At 37.3% G+C, this 20,812-nt stretch overlaps 2 protein-coding genes across 2 annotated transcripts in view; both read right to left on the minus strand.

Moving 5' to 3' along the window:
* Positions 1-977: 977 nt before the first annotated feature.
* LOC148090005 (cytoplasmic phosphatidylinositol transfer protein 1-like) overlaps positions 978-20,812 on the minus strand; it is a 42,683-nt gene continuing 22,848 nt past the window's right edge. Inside the window, exons 2-9 of the mRNA XM_087811147.1 lie at positions 18,066-18,214; positions 14,458-14,546; positions 12,653-12,660; positions 11,518-11,589; positions 9,404-9,499; positions 9,194-9,349; positions 7,746-7,809; positions 978-2,968 (exon numbers count right to left, since the gene is read on the minus strand). Coding sequence (XP_087667273.1) covers positions 2,685-2,968; positions 7,746-7,809; positions 9,194-9,349; positions 9,404-9,499; positions 11,518-11,589; positions 12,653-12,660; positions 14,458-14,546; positions 18,066-18,214 — 918 coding nt within the window. The 3' untranslated portion in view covers positions 978-2,684. The remainder of the gene's footprint in view (positions 2,969-7,745; positions 7,810-9,193; positions 9,350-9,403; positions 9,500-11,517; positions 11,590-12,652; positions 12,661-14,457; positions 14,547-18,065; positions 18,215-20,812) is intronic.
* Positions 12,758-14,435, minus strand: LOC148090006 (uncharacterized). The gene is made up of 2 exons (XM_087786102.1): positions 13,290-14,435; positions 12,758-13,213 (listed from the first exon to the last, which is right to left on the minus strand). Exons 1-2 carry the CDS (start codon positions 14,433-14,435, stop codon positions 12,758-12,760), a joined length of 1,602 nt encoding a protein of 533 aa, XP_087642228.1.

Below are 20,812 nucleotides of genomic sequence, written 5' to 3' on the forward strand. Positions count from 1 at the left end.
ACTCTGTGAGGCATCATAGTATTACTCTGTGAGGCATCATAGTATTACTCTGTGAGGCATCATAGTATTACTCTGTGAGGTGTCATAGTATTACTCTGTGAGGTGTCGTAGTATTACTCTGTGAGGCATCATAGTATTACTCTGTGAGGTGTCATAGTATTACTCTGTGAGGCATCATAGTATTACTCTGTGAGGTGTCGTAGTATTACTCTGTGAGGCATCATAGTATTACTCTGTGAGGTGTCGTAGTATTACTCTGTGAGGCATCATAGTATTACTCTGTGAGGTGTCGTAGTATTACTCTGTGAGGCATCATAGTATTACTCTGTGAGGTGTCGTAGTATTACTCTCTAAAGCATGGTAGTATAACTCTGTGAGGTGTCATAGTATTACTCTCTAAAGCATGTTAGTATTACTCTGTGAGGTGTCATAGTATTACTCTGTGAGGTGTCGTAGTATTACTCTGTGAGGTGTCGTAGTATTACTCTGTGAGGCATCATAGTATTACTCTGTGAGGTGTCGTAGTATTACTCTCTAAAGCATGGTAGTATAACTCTGTGAGGTGTCATAGTATTACTCTCTAAAGCATGTTAGTATTACTCTGTGAGGCATCATAGTATTACTCTGTGAGGTGTCGTAGTATTACTCTCTAAAGCATGGTAGTATAACTCTGTGAGGTGTCATAGTATTACTCTCTAAAGAGTCGTAGTATTGCTGGGTGATGCGTCATAGTATTACTAAAGTTGACATACGGCTAATTTAATCAAATTTAACCTGTTTTTCATGCATTTGTTTTTCCTGAACAAAGAATTTTGGCAAAACTTTCATTTTTCTTTTTTTTTTTTCCTGTTGCTCACATGATGTCGAAATCATATCCAGAGCTGGGAGTCGAACCCGCGACCTCTTGTCCACGAGCCAAAACCACCGGCGTCTGCGCTAAAGCTAAAGCTAACGTCGCTGAAAAGAACGAGTCGACCTTCAGGAATATCTAGCAAACTTTATTTCATTCAGGTCCAAAAAACGCTCAACAAAAAGTGTAGCAAAGGAAAGTGTTTAGTCAGGATTGGTCGTCAACACATGGAACACATGGAACAGCAGGTTTGCTACGAAGAATAAGAGTTTGAAAAAGAAACAACACAAACTTCTCAAAGTACAAAAGCCACCGAACTGAAGGTCAAACGTCCGGACGTCGAGCGCTCGTGACCCTGGGAACGAAGAGCAGCAGAACTTCTTCAAAACACCAGAGACTCGTTAGAAAAACTCTAGGAAGATACTATAGAAACAATACTGAACACATTCCTTCATCGTCAGGTCAGGCTGTGAAAAGTGCATCTCAAGGTGAAAAACCAGGGTTTCCTGAAGCGTTGACCTTGAACAGGTGGTGAAGGCAGCATGCAGAGGCACTGAGAAGAAACACATGCTCACGTGAAGCCCAACATCTCCTGGATCAACCCCCGGACCTATGATAGTAGATCAGGAACATCCGAAGATTCTGTCGTTTCATGGAGAAAACGTTCACTTTTTTTATTGGAATCAAGTTTTTTTATTTATTCACTTCAATCATTTCTTTATTGAAAGATTTTTTCATCATTGAATTTTAAATTTTGACTATTTAAAGAAAAATGACACAGAGTTTGATTTTCTTATTCCAATAATCCAGAAATGCTTTTTCTAAATTCTATATTTTCTCATTCATAGTCTTTTGAATTCAATATAAAAGCGTTGATATAGTAGTAAAACCTTTCGACCAATCGTATGTTAGCTGACGGTCACGTGACTCGTAGAAACGCACGATCAAGAAGATTTTTGGTGGTTTTTTTCCATTGGAAATATTAACATTTTTATATTGAAAGGTTCGTAAAATTGTTGTTAATAATTGAATTCAAAAATTTGATTTTTTTTTTACACATAGAGTTTGATTTTCTTATTCCAATAATCCAGGAATGACTTTTATAAATTCTATATTTTTTAATTCATAGTCTTTTGAATTCAATATAAAAACGTCAATATAGTAGTAAAACCTTTCGACCAATCGCACGACAGCTGAGGGTCACATGACTCGCACGATGAAGTCGATTTTTTGGGGAAATACTAACATTTTTATATTTAAAGGTTTACATTTTCTTAATAATTGAATTTCAAAATTTGAATTTTTTATATATATTTTTTTACACGTAGTTTGATCTTCTAATTTAAATAATCCAGAAATGACTTTTATAAATTCTGTATTTTTTAATTCATAGTCTTTTGAATTCAATATAAAAACGTCAATATAGTAGTGAAACCTTTCGACCAATCGCACGACAGCTGAGGGTCACATGACTCGTAGAAACGCAGGATCCAGAAGATTCTTCTGTTGAAATCCTAACATCTTCTGGTGAACCTGATGACCTTCTTCTCTCGACTCACGGCTTCATTCATGCAGAAGAAGAAGAAGAAACTCTTCGTCGGCGCTTTTTAAAAATACCTCATAAACGTGTGATCGTCGTGAACGTCCGGCGCGAGTCGTGACCTCGTGAACTTTGACCCGGCGGCGTTCGCGCTTCTCCCCGAGAGACTTTTCGTGTTTTTGGGTCGGAGGCAGAAAAACGATTCGATTCCACGGAAAACCATGGAAACCATGGAAACGGACGAGAAGTTGGAAAATAAAAGCAAAAAAGGAAGTTGATGGTGTAACGTGTGCGTCACTGGTCGCTGGAAGACTGTCGGTCCAGAGGGTCGGGGTCGGGTCGGGGGTCGGGCAGGGTCAGGGTCTCGGGGGCCGACTTCTTGCGAGGGCGGTCGTTGGGCGGGTCGAGGGTCGAGGGGGCGTCGGCGCACACCGGGGTGGGGGGGGCGCTGGCGGGGCCCGTCGGGGCGCGAAGAGGCGAGTCGTGGATGGAGATGGAAGGAGGGAAGGATCCGATCTTCTGGTTGGTCGCCTGTTGGATGGTTCGCTCGAAGTCCCTCACCTCGTCCATCGTCATGTCTGTGATTGACAGGTGGAGCATCCAATTAAAAACGGTTTGGTTATAGTTGGATTCTAGTTGAAAATTGTTGGATTCTAGTTGAAAATTGTTGGATTATAGTTGAAAATTGTTGGATTATAGTTGAAAATTGTTGGATTCTAGTTGAAAATTGTTGGATTCTAGTTGAAAATTGTTGGATTCTAGTTGAAAATTGTTGGATTCTAGTTGAAAATTGTTTGATTATAGTTGAAAATTGTTGGAATATAGTTGAAAATTGTTTGATTATAGTTGAAAATTGTTTGATTATAGTTGAAAATTGTTGGATTATAGTAGAAAATTGTTTGATTATAGTTGAAAATTGTTTGATTATAGTTGAAAATTGTTTGATTATAGTTGAAAATTGTTGGATTATAGTTGAAAATTGTTGGATTATAGTTGAAAATTGTTTGATTATAGTTTAAAATTGTTTGATTATAGTTGAAAATTGTTTGATTATAGTTGAAAATTTTTGGATTATAGTTGAAAATTGTTGGATTCTAGTTGAAAATTGTTGGATTATAGTTGAAAATTGTTGGATTCTAGTTGAAAATTGTTGGATTCTAGTTGAAAATTGTTTGATTATAGTTGAAAATTGTTGGATTCTAGTTGAAAATTGTTTGATTATAGTTGAAAATTGTTGGATTATAGTAGAAAATTGTTTGATTATAGTTGAAAATTGTTTGATTATAGTTGAAAATTGTTTGATTATAGTTGAAAATTGTTGGATTATAGTTGAAAATTGTTTGATTATAGTTTAAAATTGTTTGATTATAGTTGAAAATTGTTTGATTATAGTTGAAAATTTTTGGATTATAGTTGAAAATTGTTGGATTATAGTTGAAAATTGTTTGATTATAGTTGAAAATTGTGTGATTATAGTAGAAAATTGTTTGATTATAGTTGAAAATTGTTGGATTATAGTTGAAAATTGTTTGATTACAGTTGAAAATTGTTGGATTATAGTTGAAAATTGTTTGATTATAGTTGAAAATTGTTTGATTATAGTTGAAAATTGTTGGATTATAGTTGAAAATTGTTTGATTACAGTTGAAAATTGTTTGATTATAGTTGAAAATTGTTTGATTATAGTTGAAAATTGTTTGATTATAGTTGAAAATTGTTGGATTATAGTTGAAAATTGTTGGATTATAGTTGAAAATTGTTTGATTATAGTTTAAAATTGTTTGATTATAGTTGAAAATTGTTTGATTATAGTTGAAAATTGTTGGATTATAGTTGAAAATTGTTTGATTACAGTTGAAAATTGTTTGATTAAAGTTGAAAATTGTTTGATTATAGTTGAAAATTGTTTGATTATAGTTGAAAATTGTTTGATTATAGTTGAAAATTGTTTGATTATAGTTGAAAATTGTTGGATTATAGTTGAAAATTGTTGGATTATAGTTGAAAATTGTTTGATTATAGTTTAAAATTGTTTGATTATAGTTGAAAATTGTTTGATTATAGTTGAACATTTTTGGATTATAGTTGAAAATTGTTGGATTATAGTTGAAAATTGTTGGATTATAGTTGAAAATTGTTTGATTATAGTTGAAAATTGTGTGATTATAGTAGAAAATTGTTTGATTATAGTTGAAAATTGTTGGATTATAGTTGAAAATTGTTTGATTACAGTTGAAAATTGTTGGATTATAGTTGAAAATTGTTTGATTATAGTTGAAAATTGTTTGATTATAGTTGAAAATTGTTGGATTATAGTTGAAAATTGTTTGATTACAGTTGAAAATTGTTTGATTATAGTTGAAAATTGTTGGATTATAGTTGAAAATTGTTTGATTATAGTTGAAAATTGTTGGATTATAGTTGAAAATTGTTTGATTATAGTTGAAAATTGTTTGATTATAGTTGAAAATTGTTGGATTATAGTTGAAAATTGTTGGATTATAGTTGAAAATTGTTGGATTATAGTTGAAAATTGTTGGATTACAGTTGAAAATTGTTTGATTATAGTTGAAAATTGTGTGATTATAGTAGAAAATTGTTTGATTATAGTTGAAAATTGTTGGATTATAGTTGAAAATTGTTGGATTATAGTTGAAAATTGTTTGATTATAGTAGAAAATTGTGTGATTATAGTAGAAAATTGTTTGATTATAGTTGAAAATTGTGTGATTATAGTAGAAAATTGTTTGATTATAGTTGAAAATTGTTGGATTATAGTTGAAAATTGTTTGATTATAGTTGAAAATTGTTTGATTATAGTTGAAAATTGTTTGATTATAGTTGAAAATTGTTTGATTCTAGTTGAAAATTGTTTGATTCTAGTTGGAAATTGTTTGATTATAGTTGAAAATTGTTTGATTATAGTTGAAAATTGTTGGATTATAGTTGAAAATTGTTGGATTATAGTTGAAAATTGTTTGATTATACACTATATCATAAACCCGTGCAGGAGCCGAGGCCTCAAACATACTTCGTGAAACGATTGTGAAAAAAACATGGTAATGACGGTGAAGACGAGGAAGAAACATGGAAAACACGGAAAACATGGAAAACATGGAAAACATGGAAAACATGGAAAACATACACTTTCACTGCCATGGATGGGAATGTCATCAGAGGAAGATGGATCGGAGGTGGAATGATTTTTCTGCTCGTCGCACACTTTTATGTTGGTTTTCTGGTTCATGCGTCGCTCAAAGTTCCGCACGTCGTCCAAAGACATGTCTGGAAAAAGGATGATTGTCGTTATGTGTTGAAAAGTGAGCGCGAGGAAGAAAACTCTCCGCTGGAGCCTCGAGAGCCCGTTAGCATTCTGGGCTAACATTAGCGCTGATTCTCTTTTCTGCTTCGCAGCGTCGCCTCTTGTACTCAGTCCACGATCAAGAAACTGTAGCACCTGCTCTGAACAGAAGTTTTTTTTCTAAAATGACCTTTTCAATCATTTTGTAGAAAAATGTTGATTGAAGCAGATTTTTTTTTTATGTAAACGTTTAAATCCTGGGAAATTACCCAGAATGCCTTGCTCTATTAAAAGAGGAAACTACTTCGATTCTCTGTTGGTGGACTTGAAGGTCAGTGATGAAATGATCTCTTGTTTTTAGAGAAACGTGGGAAATATCAGAGAATGTTGCACAAGTTTGACGAAAACACAACGTTGGACTTGAGTTTGACCTCGAATCAGGATTTCGTCCTTTTTGAGTCATCGGTCGACGTTTCCTCATTTGTTGGCGTTTGATTCATATTTGACCTTTTCTGCATGTTTATATTTAATTATAAATAGAATTGTTGAAAATTGTTGGATTACAGTTGAAAATTGTTTAAAAACGTTCAAATTTGACTTAAACTGATGTAAAGAACAAAAGTCATTCTATAAAGTGACAAAACACGTTTAAATGGCGCCCTCTGTCGTTCACTGAATGATACTGCGCTTCTGTAACTAATGAGATCAATCACTGATGCAGTGAAATAAACAAACACTAAAACATTTAAACACAGAATGACTCATTATTTTCACCTTGAGACTGAAACGAACCGTTGAACAAGTTCCAGAGAAGAAAGAAATGAACCTGAACATGATTTGAAAGAAGTGAAGAGTTTGTCTGAGGAACAAGATGAAGATTCAACAAAAACACACAAACAAAAACACACAAACAAATACACACAAACACTTCCACACAAACTCTTTCACTTAAACAAATACTTTCACACAAATACTTTCACACAAATACTTTCACACAAATACTTTCACACAAACTCTTTCACACAAATACTTTCACATAAACAAACACTTTCACACAAACTCTTTCACACAAACTCTTTCACACAAACACTTTCACACAAACTATTTCACACAAATACTTTCACATAAACAAACACTTTCACACAAACTATTTCACACAAACACTTTCACACAAACAAAGACTTTCACACAAACTCTTTCACACAAATACTTTCACACAAACAAAGACTTTCACACAAACTATTTCACACAAATACTTTCACATAAACAATACTTTCACACAAACTCTTTCATACAAACACTTTCACACAAACAAAGACTTTCACACAAACTCTTTCACACAAATACTTTCACACAAATACTTTCACACAAACTCTTTCACACAAACTCTTTCACACAAACAAAGACTTTCACACAAACTCTTTCACACAAAGACTTTCACACAAACAAACACTTTCACACAAACACTCACACACAAACAAAGACTTTCACACAAACTCTTTCACACAAATACTTTCACACAAATACTTTCACACAAATACTTTCACATAAACAAACACTTTCACACAAATACTTTCACATAAACAAACACTTTCACACAAATACTTTCACATAAACAAACACTTTCACACAAATACTTTCACATAAACAAACACTTTCACGCAAACATTTTCACACAAATACTTTCACACAAACACTTTCACACAAACACTTTCTCACAACACTTTTACACAAATACTTTCACACAAACACTTTTACAAAAATACTTTCACACACACACTTTTTCACACAAACACTTTGACACAAACTCTTTCACACAAATACTTTCACGCAAAACTTACGCACAAACACTTTCACACAAACAAACACAACATCATCAGTGTTTGTTTGTTTAAATCTTTGACCATTTATTCATTTTAAATTGAATTATTTTGATATTTTGTAGAAAAACTTTATTATTATATTTGAATCATATTCATTTCTGTGTTACTCTTGGTAATATATGTAACAATACTTCACTCCAACAATACTCTGAGTCAGTACTCAGTACTCACCGATCCACTCGTCCACCCACGCAAACGCCTGCCTGTGTCCCAGCAGCAGCACGTCCCGGATCACCTGACGGGAACCGACCAATGAGAGGAGGAGTCATTAGACGGAGCAGAGCGACACCTGGCGGCCTCGAAAGCAATGACACTGGATTCATCACTGGATTATATTTTCATAGTTTCATATCAAGTTACTTTAAAATAGTTACTTTGTTACATTTGCACTCACTTTAAGTTACTTGTTACTTTTGAAGTATGTGTGTGTACATGTGTGTGTCTGTGTGTGTACATGTGTGTGTCTGTGTGTGTGTGTGCATGTGTGTCTATGTGTGTGTGTCTGTGTGCTTACATGTAAGTAAGTAATTAGTATGTGCATCTGTGTGTGTGTGCACATGTGCGTCTGTGTGTGTCAGTGTTTACATGTGTGTCTGTGTGCATGTGCGATTTTATATGCGTGTGTGTACATGTGTGTCTGTGTGTAGATGTGCGTCTGTGTGCATGTGCGATTGTGTGTACAACCCAAACTTGATCAACTTTTGTTTCCTCTAAAAAACCAAAAACACACAAGTCACTTTTCCTCAATTTACCTGTTGATCACACAAAACTATGAAATAAAAACAACACTCTTTTAAAACACAACAACATTTCAAGGACAATAACCAACAACACACAACTAAAAGTGTTGAATTAAGTTCTTAAACAACAGTGAACTAATCAAACAACATAAACAGAAATCATCATTTTTGTTTGATCGACTGACGGACAGTGTGTTGTCATGTGTGTTTTCATGTGTTTTTCTGTGTGTTTCATGTGTGTTTTCCTGTGTGTTTTTCTGTGTGTTTTCATGTGTGTTTTTCTGTGTTTTTTCCTGTGTTTTTTTCTGTATGTTTTCATGTGTGTTTTCCTGTGTGTTTTCATGTGTTTTTTCATGTGTGTTTTCCTGTGTGTTTTCCTGTGTGTTTTCCTGTGTGTTTTCATGTGTGTTTTCATGTGTGTTTTCGTGTGTGTTGTCATGTGTGTCGTGATGTGTGTTTTCGTGTGTGTTTTCCTGTGTGTTTTCATGTGTTTTTCTGTGCGTTTTCATGTGTGTTTTCCTGTGTGTTTTCCTGTGTGTTTTCATGTGTGTGTTCCTGTTTGTTTTCATGTGTTGTCATGTGTGTCGTGATGTGTGTTTTCGTGTGTGTTGTCATGTGTGTTGTCATATGTGTCGTGATGTTTTTTTTTCGTGTGTGTTGTCATGTGTGTTGTCATATGTGTTGTCATGTGTGTCGTGATGTGTGTTTTCATGTGTGTTTTCATGTGTGTTTTCATGTTTGTTTTCATTTGTGTTGTTATGCATGTTTTCATGTGTGTATTTAATTGAAGTGATACGGCGCTGACTCCGTCTTAAACTACGTTCCTGAACCATTTCTCTTGTTCAAACTGGTGTGAACTGGTTGGAGAGGAAGCGTCACCTTGTGCACGAACTGCTCCACGCGGGTCTGCAGACCCCAGACCTCGAACTTGACCGTGACCAGTTTGTAGGAGCACATGATGGGGGTCTGGGTGTCCCTCCATCCGTCCTGCAGGACCCCCCGAGACGTCTTCTCCGACTTGAAGTAGCGAAGATCCTGCGAACACGTGATCTGAGCGACTGAAACAAACACTAAAACACTCAGACTCACCTCCGAGTCCTTGTAGTAGCGCTCGGGGATCTCGTCGTAGGCGATGTCCACGAAACTCACCTCGCGCTCCTGGTCCTTGAGCTCGACCCCGAAGATCTGAACAGAACCATCATGAAGGTGTCAACAACACTAGCGCCACTAGAGGGAGCCACACGACACACTTTAACGAGGTTTTTCTTCTTCGGTTCATTGAAGTTCAACACGTGACTCTTGTTTAAACTCTTTATATCAACATGTGAGAAAAATATTGACTTTGAATTTGTTTTATAGTAAAGACAACACTTGGTAAATAATCAGTGAACACTGTGTGTGTACATGTTTGTGTGACTGTGTGTGTGTCCCTGTACATGTGTGTCTGTGTGTGACTGTACACGTGTGTGTGTGACTGTACATGTGTGTCTGTGTGTGTAACTGTACATGTGTGTGTGACTGTACATGTGTGTGTAACTGTACATGTGTGTGTAACTGTACATGTGTGTCTGTGTGTGTGTTACTGTACACGTGTGACTGTGTGTGTGTGTTACTGTACATGTGTGACTGTACATGTGTGTCTGTGTGTGTGTGTGTAACTGTACATGTGTGACTGTACATGTGTGTGTGTGACTGTACACGTGTGTGTGACTGTACATGTGTGTCTGTGTGTGTAACTGTACATGTGTGTGTGACTGTACATGTGTGTGTAACTGTACATGTGTGTCTGTGTGTGTGTTACTGTACACGTGTGACTGTGTGTGTGTGTTACTGTACACGTGTGACTGTGTGTGTGTGTTACTGTACATGTGTGACTGTACATGTGTGTCTGTGTGTGTAACTGTACATGTGTGACTGTACATGTGTGTGTGTGACTGTACACGTGTGTGTGACTGTACATGTGTGTCTGTGTGTGTGTGTGTAATTGTACATGTGTGCCTGTGTGTGTGCTACTGTACATGTGTGACTGTACATGTGTGTCTCTGTGTGTTAGTGACTGTACACATTTGTGTATGTGTGTGTGTGTGAATGTACATGTGTGTCTGTGTGTGTCTGTGTGTGACTGTACATGTGTGTGTGACTGTACATGTGTGTCTGTGTGTGTGTGACTGTACATGTGTCTCTGTGTGTGTGTGACTGTACATGTGTCTCTGTGTGTTAGTGACTGTACACATTTGTGTGTGTGTGTGTGTGAATGTACACGTGTGTGTACATGTGTGTCTGTGCGTGTGTGTGTGACTGTACATGTGTGTCTGTGTGTGTGTAAATATGTGTCTGTCTCTGTGTGTTAGTGACTGTACACATTTCTGTGTGTGTGTGAGTGAATGTACATGTGTGACTGTACACGCGTGTGTGTGTGTGACTATACATGTGTGTCTGTGTGTATGTGTGACTGTACATGTGAGTGTGTGTGTATCTGTGTGTGACTGTACACCTCTGTGTGTGACTGTACATGTGTGTGTGTGTGTGACTGTACATGTGTGTGTCTGTGTACGTGTGTGTGTGTGTGTGTGTGTGTGTGTGTGTGTGTACATGTGTGATTGTGTGATTGTGTGTGTGTACATGCGTGACTGGGTGTGTGTGTGTAAATGTGTGTACATGTGCATGTGTGTGTGTAAAAGTGTGTGTTTGTACATGAGCATCTGTGTGTATGTGTGACTGTACATGTGCGTTTGCGTGTATACATGTTCATCCGAGTGTTTGTGTGTGTGCAAGTGCGATTGTTTGTGTGTGTGTTAGTGTGTGTGTGGATGTGCGATTGTTTGTGTTTGTATTAGTGTGTGTAGATGTGTGATTGTTTGTGTGTGTCTATGTGCGATTCTTTGTGTTTGTGTCGTCACTAAACGTGTACATGTAATGTCCACTGATGGCTGGATCCATGGAAACAGGACCATAAAGGTGCAGATGTTACCACTGGAGTAAAGACCCTGAACTGAGTGACGCAGGAACTAAGAAGGAGTTTCAATCACACAAGTGTCAACATGTGGACGAGTGTTTGGCTCGAGGACACTTGGAAGCACTAGGACATCAGAAGGATCCGCTGATTGTCACGTACTTTATTTTTTTATACACACTCATACTCATGGACGCTCAGTACTAGGATCGGCTGCTCTTGTATATACTGTATCTTATCTTGTACTCACGTTGTCGTTGCATCCGTTGTTGTCCTCGTACTTCGTCTCTATGTGGATGGAGAACTTGGGCAGAAACGAACACTGTGTGGACGAATAATAATAGAACGTAAAGTCATTTATTCATCAGCTCTAGACGTTTTCAACATCTGCATATGTTCCTTTACTGAGTGCTTTACTTCATACGGATTAAAAGAGTTTTATGTCAATCATTCAAACTGAGAGTTTCCTCATCGTATCAAACCATCCATCGTTACATTTACCGTATTTTCTGCACTATTAGACGCACTGGATTATAAGGCGCACCTTCAATGTTTGGCCTATTTAAGAAGTGTTTTGATAAATAGTTTGCACCGGATTATAAGGCGCATAGAATAAAAGATACAAACGTTTGACTGGGGTTGTGTTATCATCCACTAGATAAAGCTGAGCTAAAGGGAACGTCGTCAACAAAACAGTCAGATAAAGTCAAACTTTATTAAGCGTTCTGACAACTTTGTTCACTACCTTGGTAACGATGTTCAAATGATGTTTAAAAGGCTTCAACAGCAGCGACTGTTGTTGTGAGCAGACAAATGTTGAGCAGCAGAGAAGTTGAGCGCGTGTATGACGGCTAGAGTAAGTAAGTAAGTAAGTAAGTAATATTTATTTATATAGCGCTTTTCATGTGTATGACATGTTGAACGCACGTGTATGACTGGTTGAGCGCAGCAGAGTGATTTGGAGTGTACAACAACCAAGACACACTCGCTCAAAATGGTGGCAGTAATCTTACTCCATAGTCGTCCGCCATGATGTGACGTGCGTCGTAAATCCCACCCGTGATGACTCAATGACGTCATCCCGCCCACGTCGTGTCGGCTCAGTCAGCAGAGTCATGAAAGTGTTTGTAAACAAGTCACTCACCAGGTAATGTTCATATATAAGACGCTCCGGATTATAAGGCGCACTGTCGTTTTTTGAGAAATTTAAAGGCTTTTAAGCGCGTCTTATAGTGCGGAAAATACGGTACATTAACTTTCTTCTACATCAACTTTACTATCCAGACCTTCTTAGGAGATTAAATATGGTTTAAAGCAGCTTCTCCAAAGATCTCACTTCAGCTCAAGACACATTCATTTATAAACAAGAAGGTGAACGAACTCACGGTGTATTCTTCAGACGAGGACGTGAAGATCCACGTGAAAGAGAAAAGAAAGTCCATCAACATCCACCATTATCAGCCTCAAGATCCACAGTTTGTGTCAGGTTTTCAGAACATCTGGTGAAGCAGGAGCTGCAGCGCCTCCTTGTGACGGAGCATCATCTGAAGCAGGAGCTGCAGCGCCTCCTTGTGACGGAGCAGCATCAGAAGCAGGAGCTGCAGCGCCTCCTTGTGACGGAGCAGCATCAGAAGCAGGAGCTGCAGCGCCTCCTTGTGACGGAGCATCATCAGAAGCAGGAGCTGCAGCGCCTCCTTGTGACGGAGCATCATCAGAAGCAGGAGCTGCAGCGCCTCCTTGTGACGGAGCATCATCAGAAGCAGGAGCTGCAGCGCCTCCTTGTGACGGAGCAGCATCAGAAGCAGGAGCTGCAGCGCCTCCTTGTGACGGAGCATCATCTGAAGCAGGAGCTGCAGCGCCTCCTTGTGACGGAGCAGCATCAGAAGCAGGAGCTGCAGCGCCTCCTTGTGACGGAGCATCATCAGAAGCAGGAGCTGCAGCGCCTCCTTGTGACGGAGCAGCATCAGAAGCAGGAGCTGCAGCGCCTCCTTGTGACGGAGCATCATCTGAAGCAGGAGCTGCAGCGCCTCCTTGTGACGGAGCATCATCAGAAGCAGGAGCTGCAGCGCCTCCTTGTGACGGAGCAGCATCGGAAGCAGGAGCTGCAGCGCCTCCTTGTGACGGAGCAACATCAGAAGCAGGAGCTGCAGCGCCTCCTTGTGACGGAGCATCATCAGAAGCAGGAGCTGCAGCGCCTCCTTGTGACGGAGCATCATCTGAAGCAGGAGCTGCAGCGCCTCCTTGTGACGGAGCATCATCAGAAGCAGGAGCTGCAGCGCCTCCTTGTGACGGAGCATCATCAGAAGCAGGAGCTGCAGCGCCTCCTTGTGACGGAGCATCATCAGAAGCAGGAGCTGCAGCGCCTCCTTGTGACGGAGCATCATCAGAAGCAGGAGCTGCAGCGCCTCCTTGTGACGGAGCATCATCTGAAGCAGGAGCTGCAGCGCCTCCTTGTGACGGAGCATCATCTGAAGCAGGAGCTGCAGCGCCTCCTTGTGACGGAGCATCATCTGAAGCAGGAGCTGCAGCGCCTCCTTGTGACGGAGCATCATCAGAAGCAGGAGCTGCAGCGCCTCCTTGTGACGGAGCAGCATCGGAAGCAGGAGCTGCAGCGCCTCCTTGTGACGGAGCATCATCAGAAGCAGGAGCTGCAGCGCCTCCTTGTGACGGAGCAGCATCAGAAGCAGGAGCTGCAGCGCCTCCTTGTGACGGAGCATCATCAGAAGCAGGAGCTGCAGCGCCTCCTCGTGACGGAGCATCATCAGAAGCAGGAGCTGCAGCGCCTCCTTGTGACGGAGCAGCATCTGAAGCAGGAGCTGCAGCGCCTCCTTGTGACGGAGCATCATCAGAAGCAGGAGCTGCAGCGCCTCCTTGTGACGGAGCATCATCAGAAGCAGGAGCTGCAGCGCCTCCTTGTGACGGAGCATCATCAGAAGCAGGAGCTGCAGCGCCTCCTTGTGACGGAGCAGCATCAGAAGCAGGAGCTGCAGCGCCTCCTTGTGACGGAGCATCATCAGAAGCAGGAGCTGCAGCGCCTCCTTGTGACGGAGCAGCATCAGAAGCAGGAGCTGCAGCGCCTCCTTGTGACGGAGCAGCATCAGAAGGTCCCTGACTGACCGACAGATTCTTGCTTAGTTGCACCTTCGTCTCTAATGATTTGAAGTACATCACCTGCTGCAGGGAGACTCACCTGTGATGGTGTACGGGTAGTAGTTCCAGGCCTTCTCCGTCACGTAGAAGATCTTGGGCACGACGGCCTGAGCCCAGCCGGGTAGTTTACTGGCCCGAGAGAAGAGATGTTAAAACAAGGTAGAAATACTAGTGTGTAGATGAACATATGACACATGACTTCAGGACTCTCCTCCACTCATCACTGAGCTACACTTCTTTCCTCCTCCTCCACTCATCACTGAGCTACACTTCTTTCCTCCTCCTCCACTCATCACTGAGCTACACTTCTTTCCTCCTCCTCCACTCATCACTGAGCTACACTTCTTTCCTCCTCCTCCACTCATCACTGAGCTACACTTCTTTCCTCCTCCTCTGCAGCAGGAGTCAGGCTGAGTCAGCACAAGAGGCTCCTTCAAGCTCCAGAAACGCTGACACATGAATCTGGGGCTGAAATAAACGGAGCTTCTCGTGGTTCAAGTCGTCGTCTCAGGCCTCGAGTCGAGTTTACACTTGTTTACGAGTCGAGCACAGAAACATTGATGCAGTCGATCGACTCAAATCATATGTTGACGGATGTCGACCCAGACGTGTCGATGTGTTGACGGAGGTATAGTTGAAAATTGTTTGATTATAGTTGAAAATTGTTGGATTATAGTTGAAAATTGTTGGATTATAGTTGAAATGGTTTGATTATAGTTGAAAATTGTTTGATTATAGTTGAAAATTGTTGGATTATAGTTGAAAATTGTTGGATTATAGTTGAAAATTGTTGGATTATAGTTGAAATGGTTTGATTATAGTTGAAAATTGTTTGATTTGATTATAGTTGAAAGTTGTTTGATTATAGTTGAAAATTGTTTGATTATAGTTGAAAGTTGTTTGATTATAGTTGAAAATTGTTTGATTATAGTTTAAAATTGTTTGATTATAGTTGAAAATTGTTTGTTTATAGTTGGAAATTGTTTGATTATAGTTGAAAATTGTTTGATTATAGTTGAAAATTGTTTGTTTATAGTTGGAAATTGTTTGATTATAGTTGAAAATTGTTTGATTATAGTTGGAAATTGTTTGATTATAGTTGAAAATTGTTTGATTATAGTTGAAAATTGTTTGTTTATAGTTGGAAATTGTTTGATTATAGTTGAAAATTGTTTGATTATAGTTGGAAATTGTTTGATTATAGTTGGAAATTCTTGGATTATAGTTGAAAATTGTTTGATTTTAGTTTAAAATTGTTTGATTATAGTTGAAAATTGTTTGTTTATAGTTGGAAATTGTTTGATTATAGTTGAAAATTGTTTGATTATAGTTGGAAATTGTTTGATTATAGTTGAAAATTGTTTGATTATAGTTGAAAATTGTTTGATTATAGTTGGAAATGGTTTGATTATAGTTGAAAATTGTTGGATTATAGTTGAAATTGTTTGATTATAGTTGAAAATTGTTGGATTATAGTTGAAAATTGTTTGATTATAGATGAAAATTGTTTGATTATAGTTGAAAATTGTTGGATTATAGTTGGAAATTGTTTGATTATAGTTGAAAATTGTTTGATTATAGATGAAAATTGTTTGATTACATTTGAAAATTGTTTGATTATAGTTGAAATTGTTTGATTATAGTTGAAAAATGTTTGATTATAGTTGAAAATTGTTGGATTATAGTTGAAAATTGTTTGATTATAGTTGAAAATTGTTGGATTATAGTTGAAAATTGTTTGATTATAGTTGAAAATTGTTTGATTATAGTTGAAAATTGTTGGATTATAGTTGAAAATTGTTGGATTATAGTTGAAATTGTTTGATTATAGTTGAAATTGTTTGATTATAGTTGAAAATTGTTTGATTATAGTTGGAAATTGTTTGATTATAGTTGGAAATTGTTTGATTATAGTTGAAAATTGTTTGCTTTTAGTTGAAAATTGTTTGATTATAGTTGAAAATTGTTTGATTATAGTTGAAAATTGTTTGTTTATAGTTGGAAATTGTTTGATTATAGTTGAAAATTGTTTGATTATAGTTGGAAATTGTTTGATTATAGTTGAAAATTGTTTGATTATAGTTGGAAATTGTTTGATTATAGTTGAAAATTGTTTGCTTTTAGTTGAAAATTGTTTGATTATAGTTGAAAATTGTTTGCTTTTAGTTGAAAATTGTTTGATTATAGTTGAAAATTGTTTGATTATAGTTGGAAATTGTTTGATTATAGTTGAAAATTGTTTGATTATAGTTGGAAATTGTTTGATTATAGTTGAAAATAGTTTGATTATAGATGAAAATTGTTTGATTATAGTTGGAAATGGTTTGATTATAGTTGAAAATTGTTGGATTATAGTTGAAATTGTTTGATTATAGTTGAAAATTGTTTGCTTTTAGTTGAAAATTGTTTGATTATAGTTGAAAATTGTTTGATTATAGTTGGAAATTGTTTGATTATAGTTGAAAATTGTTGGATTATAGTTGAAATTGTTTGATTATAGTTGAAAATTGTTTGCTTTTAGTTGAAAATTGTTTGATTATAGTTGAAAATTGTTTGTTTATAGTTGGAAATTGTTTGATTATAGTTGAAAATTGTTTGATTATAGTTGAAAATTGTTTGATTATAGTTGAAAATTGTTTGATTATAGATGAAAATTGTTTGATTATAGTTGGAAATGGTTTGATTATAGTTGAAAATTGTTGGATTATAGTTGAAATTGTTTGATTATAGTTGAACATTGTTTGATTATAGTTGAAATGGTTTGATTATAGTTGAAAATTGTTAGATTATAGTTTGATTATAGTTGAAAATTGTTTGATTATAGTTGAAAATTGTTGGATTATAGTTGAAATTGTTTGATTATAGTTGAAAATTGTTTGATTATAGTTGGAAATTGTTTGATTATAGTTGGAAATTGTTTGCTTTTAGTTGAAAATTGTTTGATTATAGTTGAAAATTGTTTGTTTATAGTTGGAAATTGTTTGATTATAGTTGAAAATTGTTTGATTATAGTTGGAAATTGTTTGATTATAGTTGAAAATTGTTTGATTATAGATGAAAATTGTTTGATTATAGTTGGAAATGGTTTGATTATAGTTGAAAATTGTTGGATTATAGTTGAAATTGTTTGATTATAGTTGAAAATTGTTTGATTATAGTTGTAAATTGTTTGATTATAGTTGAAAATTGTTGGATTATAGTTGAAATTGTTTGATTATAGTTGAAAATTGTTTGATTATAGTTGAAAATTGTTGGATTATAGTTGAAATTGTTTGATTATACTTAAAATTGTTTGATTATAGTTGGAAATTGTTTGATTATAGTTGAAAATTGTTTGATTATAGTTGAAAATTGTTTGATTACAGTTGAAAATGTACGAACATTGTTATTGACAAATACATTTCCACATCCGATCATTGACCCACATGGTTAAATAAAATCTTGCCAGTTTTCCTGGTTCGTGTTTAACTGTTCGAGGCTTCATTGTTTTTGTCTTTCTTCGTCCTCGTTTGTTTACAGTGGAAAAGGTTGTGTTGATGTTGTGCGTCCTCACATTCACACTGTTTTGTGTACACATGTTTCAAGTGTCCCACAAGTCGAGATGTTGACCCAACACTGCAGCACAAAAACCCAGAGGCGGTCACTGACCTGTTCAGAAAGACCCGTTTCTCGGTGAACTGTCCTTGGCCGTGCTCGGGGTCGTTGAACGGCTCGTTGGAGATCACCTCCACGCCTTCGCCGCGATCGCTCTGCTCGTGGCTGTGTTTGCTGATCATGTAGAGCTGCCCGATGCGATACTGGGGAGACAGAGGTTCGCCGTTAAAGACGCTTCTTACGATCAAAACCTTCCACGAGGTTTGCTGGGAACAAACATGGCTCGACACATATGTCAGGTCAGCAAACGTCGCTCTGTGTCTACACAACAAAATAGAGGTAAAGTCTACGTGGAGTAGAAAAACAGAAGGTTCTCGTACCATCGGCCTCGTCTTCCCCCAGAGCTCCATCTTATCTCATTTATAATCCGTGTACACATGATCGATATTAATGCGATATTTTTCCTTCACTTCAAAATGTAGCCGCGTGCAGTCGAGCGCAGGAGTGAGTACTGTAGTGAAGGTCCGCGGGTTATAGAAGGAAAACGATGAGATATTTCCCTTTCGTTTATTTCAACGCTTCTGTGTCGACATGATTGTAGAAAAATATCTCTTCTAACGCTCAGTCTCGCGGGACTTGCATCGGTTTCCTGCCAAACATGAGTGACATCAGAGAGGAGCCGCCGGCGCGTCGTGATATCACCAAATCAATTATAAATACTTGTACAAGCACACATAACACTTTATAAATTATGCTAACAACTTAGCTTGTTAGCATACGGTGAAGACGCACACATAACACTTTATAAATGACGCTAACAACTTAGCTCGTTAGCATACGGTGAAGACGGACAGGTTTATACTTGTTTATAACACTTTATAAATGACGCTAACAACGTAGCTCGTTAGCATATGGTGAAGACGGACAGGTCTATACTTGTTTATAACACTTTATAAATGACGCTAACAACGTAGCTCGTTAGCATACGGTGAAGACGGACAGGTTTGTTTGGAAGTTCACGATCTTATAAGAAAACAACTGAGACGAGATGAAAAGTTCTTACAATATGTTGCTTTAACAAAGGAGGTTGAAAGAGACGAGTGACTGGATCACTAGTGTTTGACTAGATCATAAGTTAGTATTACTTCACTGGATCACTAGTGTTTGACTAGATCATAAGTTAGTATTACTTCAGTGGATCACTAGTGTTTGACTAGATCATAAGTTAGTATTACTTCACTGGATCACTAGTGTTTGACTAGATCATAAGTTAGTATTACTTCACTGGATCACTAGTGTTTGACTAGATCATAAGTTAGTATTACTTCACTGGATCACTAGTGTTTGACTAGATCATAAGTTAGTATTACTTCACTGGATCACTAGTGTTTGACTAGATCATAAGTTAGTATTACTTCACTGGATCACTAGTGTTTGACTAAATCATAAGTTAGTATTACTTCACTGGATCACTAGTGTTTGACTAGATCATAAGTTAGTATTACTTCACTGGATCACTAGTGTTTGACTAGATCAGAAGTTAGTATTACTTCACTGGATCACTAGTGTTTGACTAGATCATAAGTTAGTATTACTTCACTGGATCACTAGTGTTTGACTAGATCGTAAGTTAGTATTACTTCACTGGATCACTAGTGTTTGACTAGATCATAAGTTAGTATTACTTCACTGGATCACTAGTGTTTGACTAGATCATAAGTTAGTATTACTTCACTGGATCACTAGTGTTTGACTAGATCATAAGTTAGTATTACTTCACTGGATCACTAGTGTTTGACTAGATCATAAGTTAGTATTACTTCACTGGATCACTAGTGTTTGACTAGATCATAAGTTAGTATTACTTCACTAGATCACTAGTGTTTGACTAGATCATAAGTTAGTATTACTTCACTGGATCACTAGTGTTTAACTAGATCATAAGTTAGTATTACTTCACTGGATCACTAGTGTTTGACTAGATCATAAGTTAGTATTACTTCACTGGATCACTAGTGTTTGACTAGATCATAAGTTAGTATTACTTCCGTGGATATACTGAGCCAAGATACGTCGTCATAGCAACCGAGTCTAGCACAGTTCACAGACGGACGGAGACGTAAACAACAACGAGACATAGAAGTACAAATTGACAACTTTAAATGCTTGACTTGACTGATTGATCAATGAAAAAGTAAATGATACTACTTCTACTACTACTTCTTATACTTCTACTGCTTATTCTACTTCTACTACTACTTCTATTACTTATTCTACTACTTCTACTACCAATAATTATTCTACTATTTCTACTACTTATTTTACTTCTTATACTCCCACTACTACTTCTTTAACTTTTTTCACTCCAGTCTTTCTTCTTCATGCCATCATTTCAAACGTCTCCACACATTTTTACTTTGAATACAAACAAAATACTTTCAAGCATTTCAGTTTTACACATTCATCAGATTCAGCATTCACACAGTCCAGATCCTGAACATGTCCATGTTATGTAAGATTCCTTCAGATGGAAAGTCTAAAGGAGAAGATGGTTTCCTTCTCAAATATTGCATCTTGGCGTGGAATGCTGCTCAGCGGGAGAGTAGAGGGATGAGAGTGATTGTTTAACTCCCACAAGCCTTTCAAAACCACGAGAGAATTAAGAAGAGGAATCATGGAGCGATAAAGCCTGCGCTCTACAGATCGTTATTCAAGTAAGTGGATGACGAAGCAATCTTGATGCTGATCAATACCAATGAATCAGAGAGAGTCACCATCGCTTCATCCTCCGCCATCACGTG

Source organism: Callionymus lyra, chromosome 1 (genome assembly GCF_982586985.1).
Source record: "Callionymus lyra chromosome 1, fCalLyr1.hap1.1, whole genome shotgun sequence".
Classification (NCBI taxonomy): domain Eukaryota; kingdom Metazoa; phylum Chordata; class Actinopteri; order Syngnathiformes; family Callionymidae; genus Callionymus; species Callionymus lyra.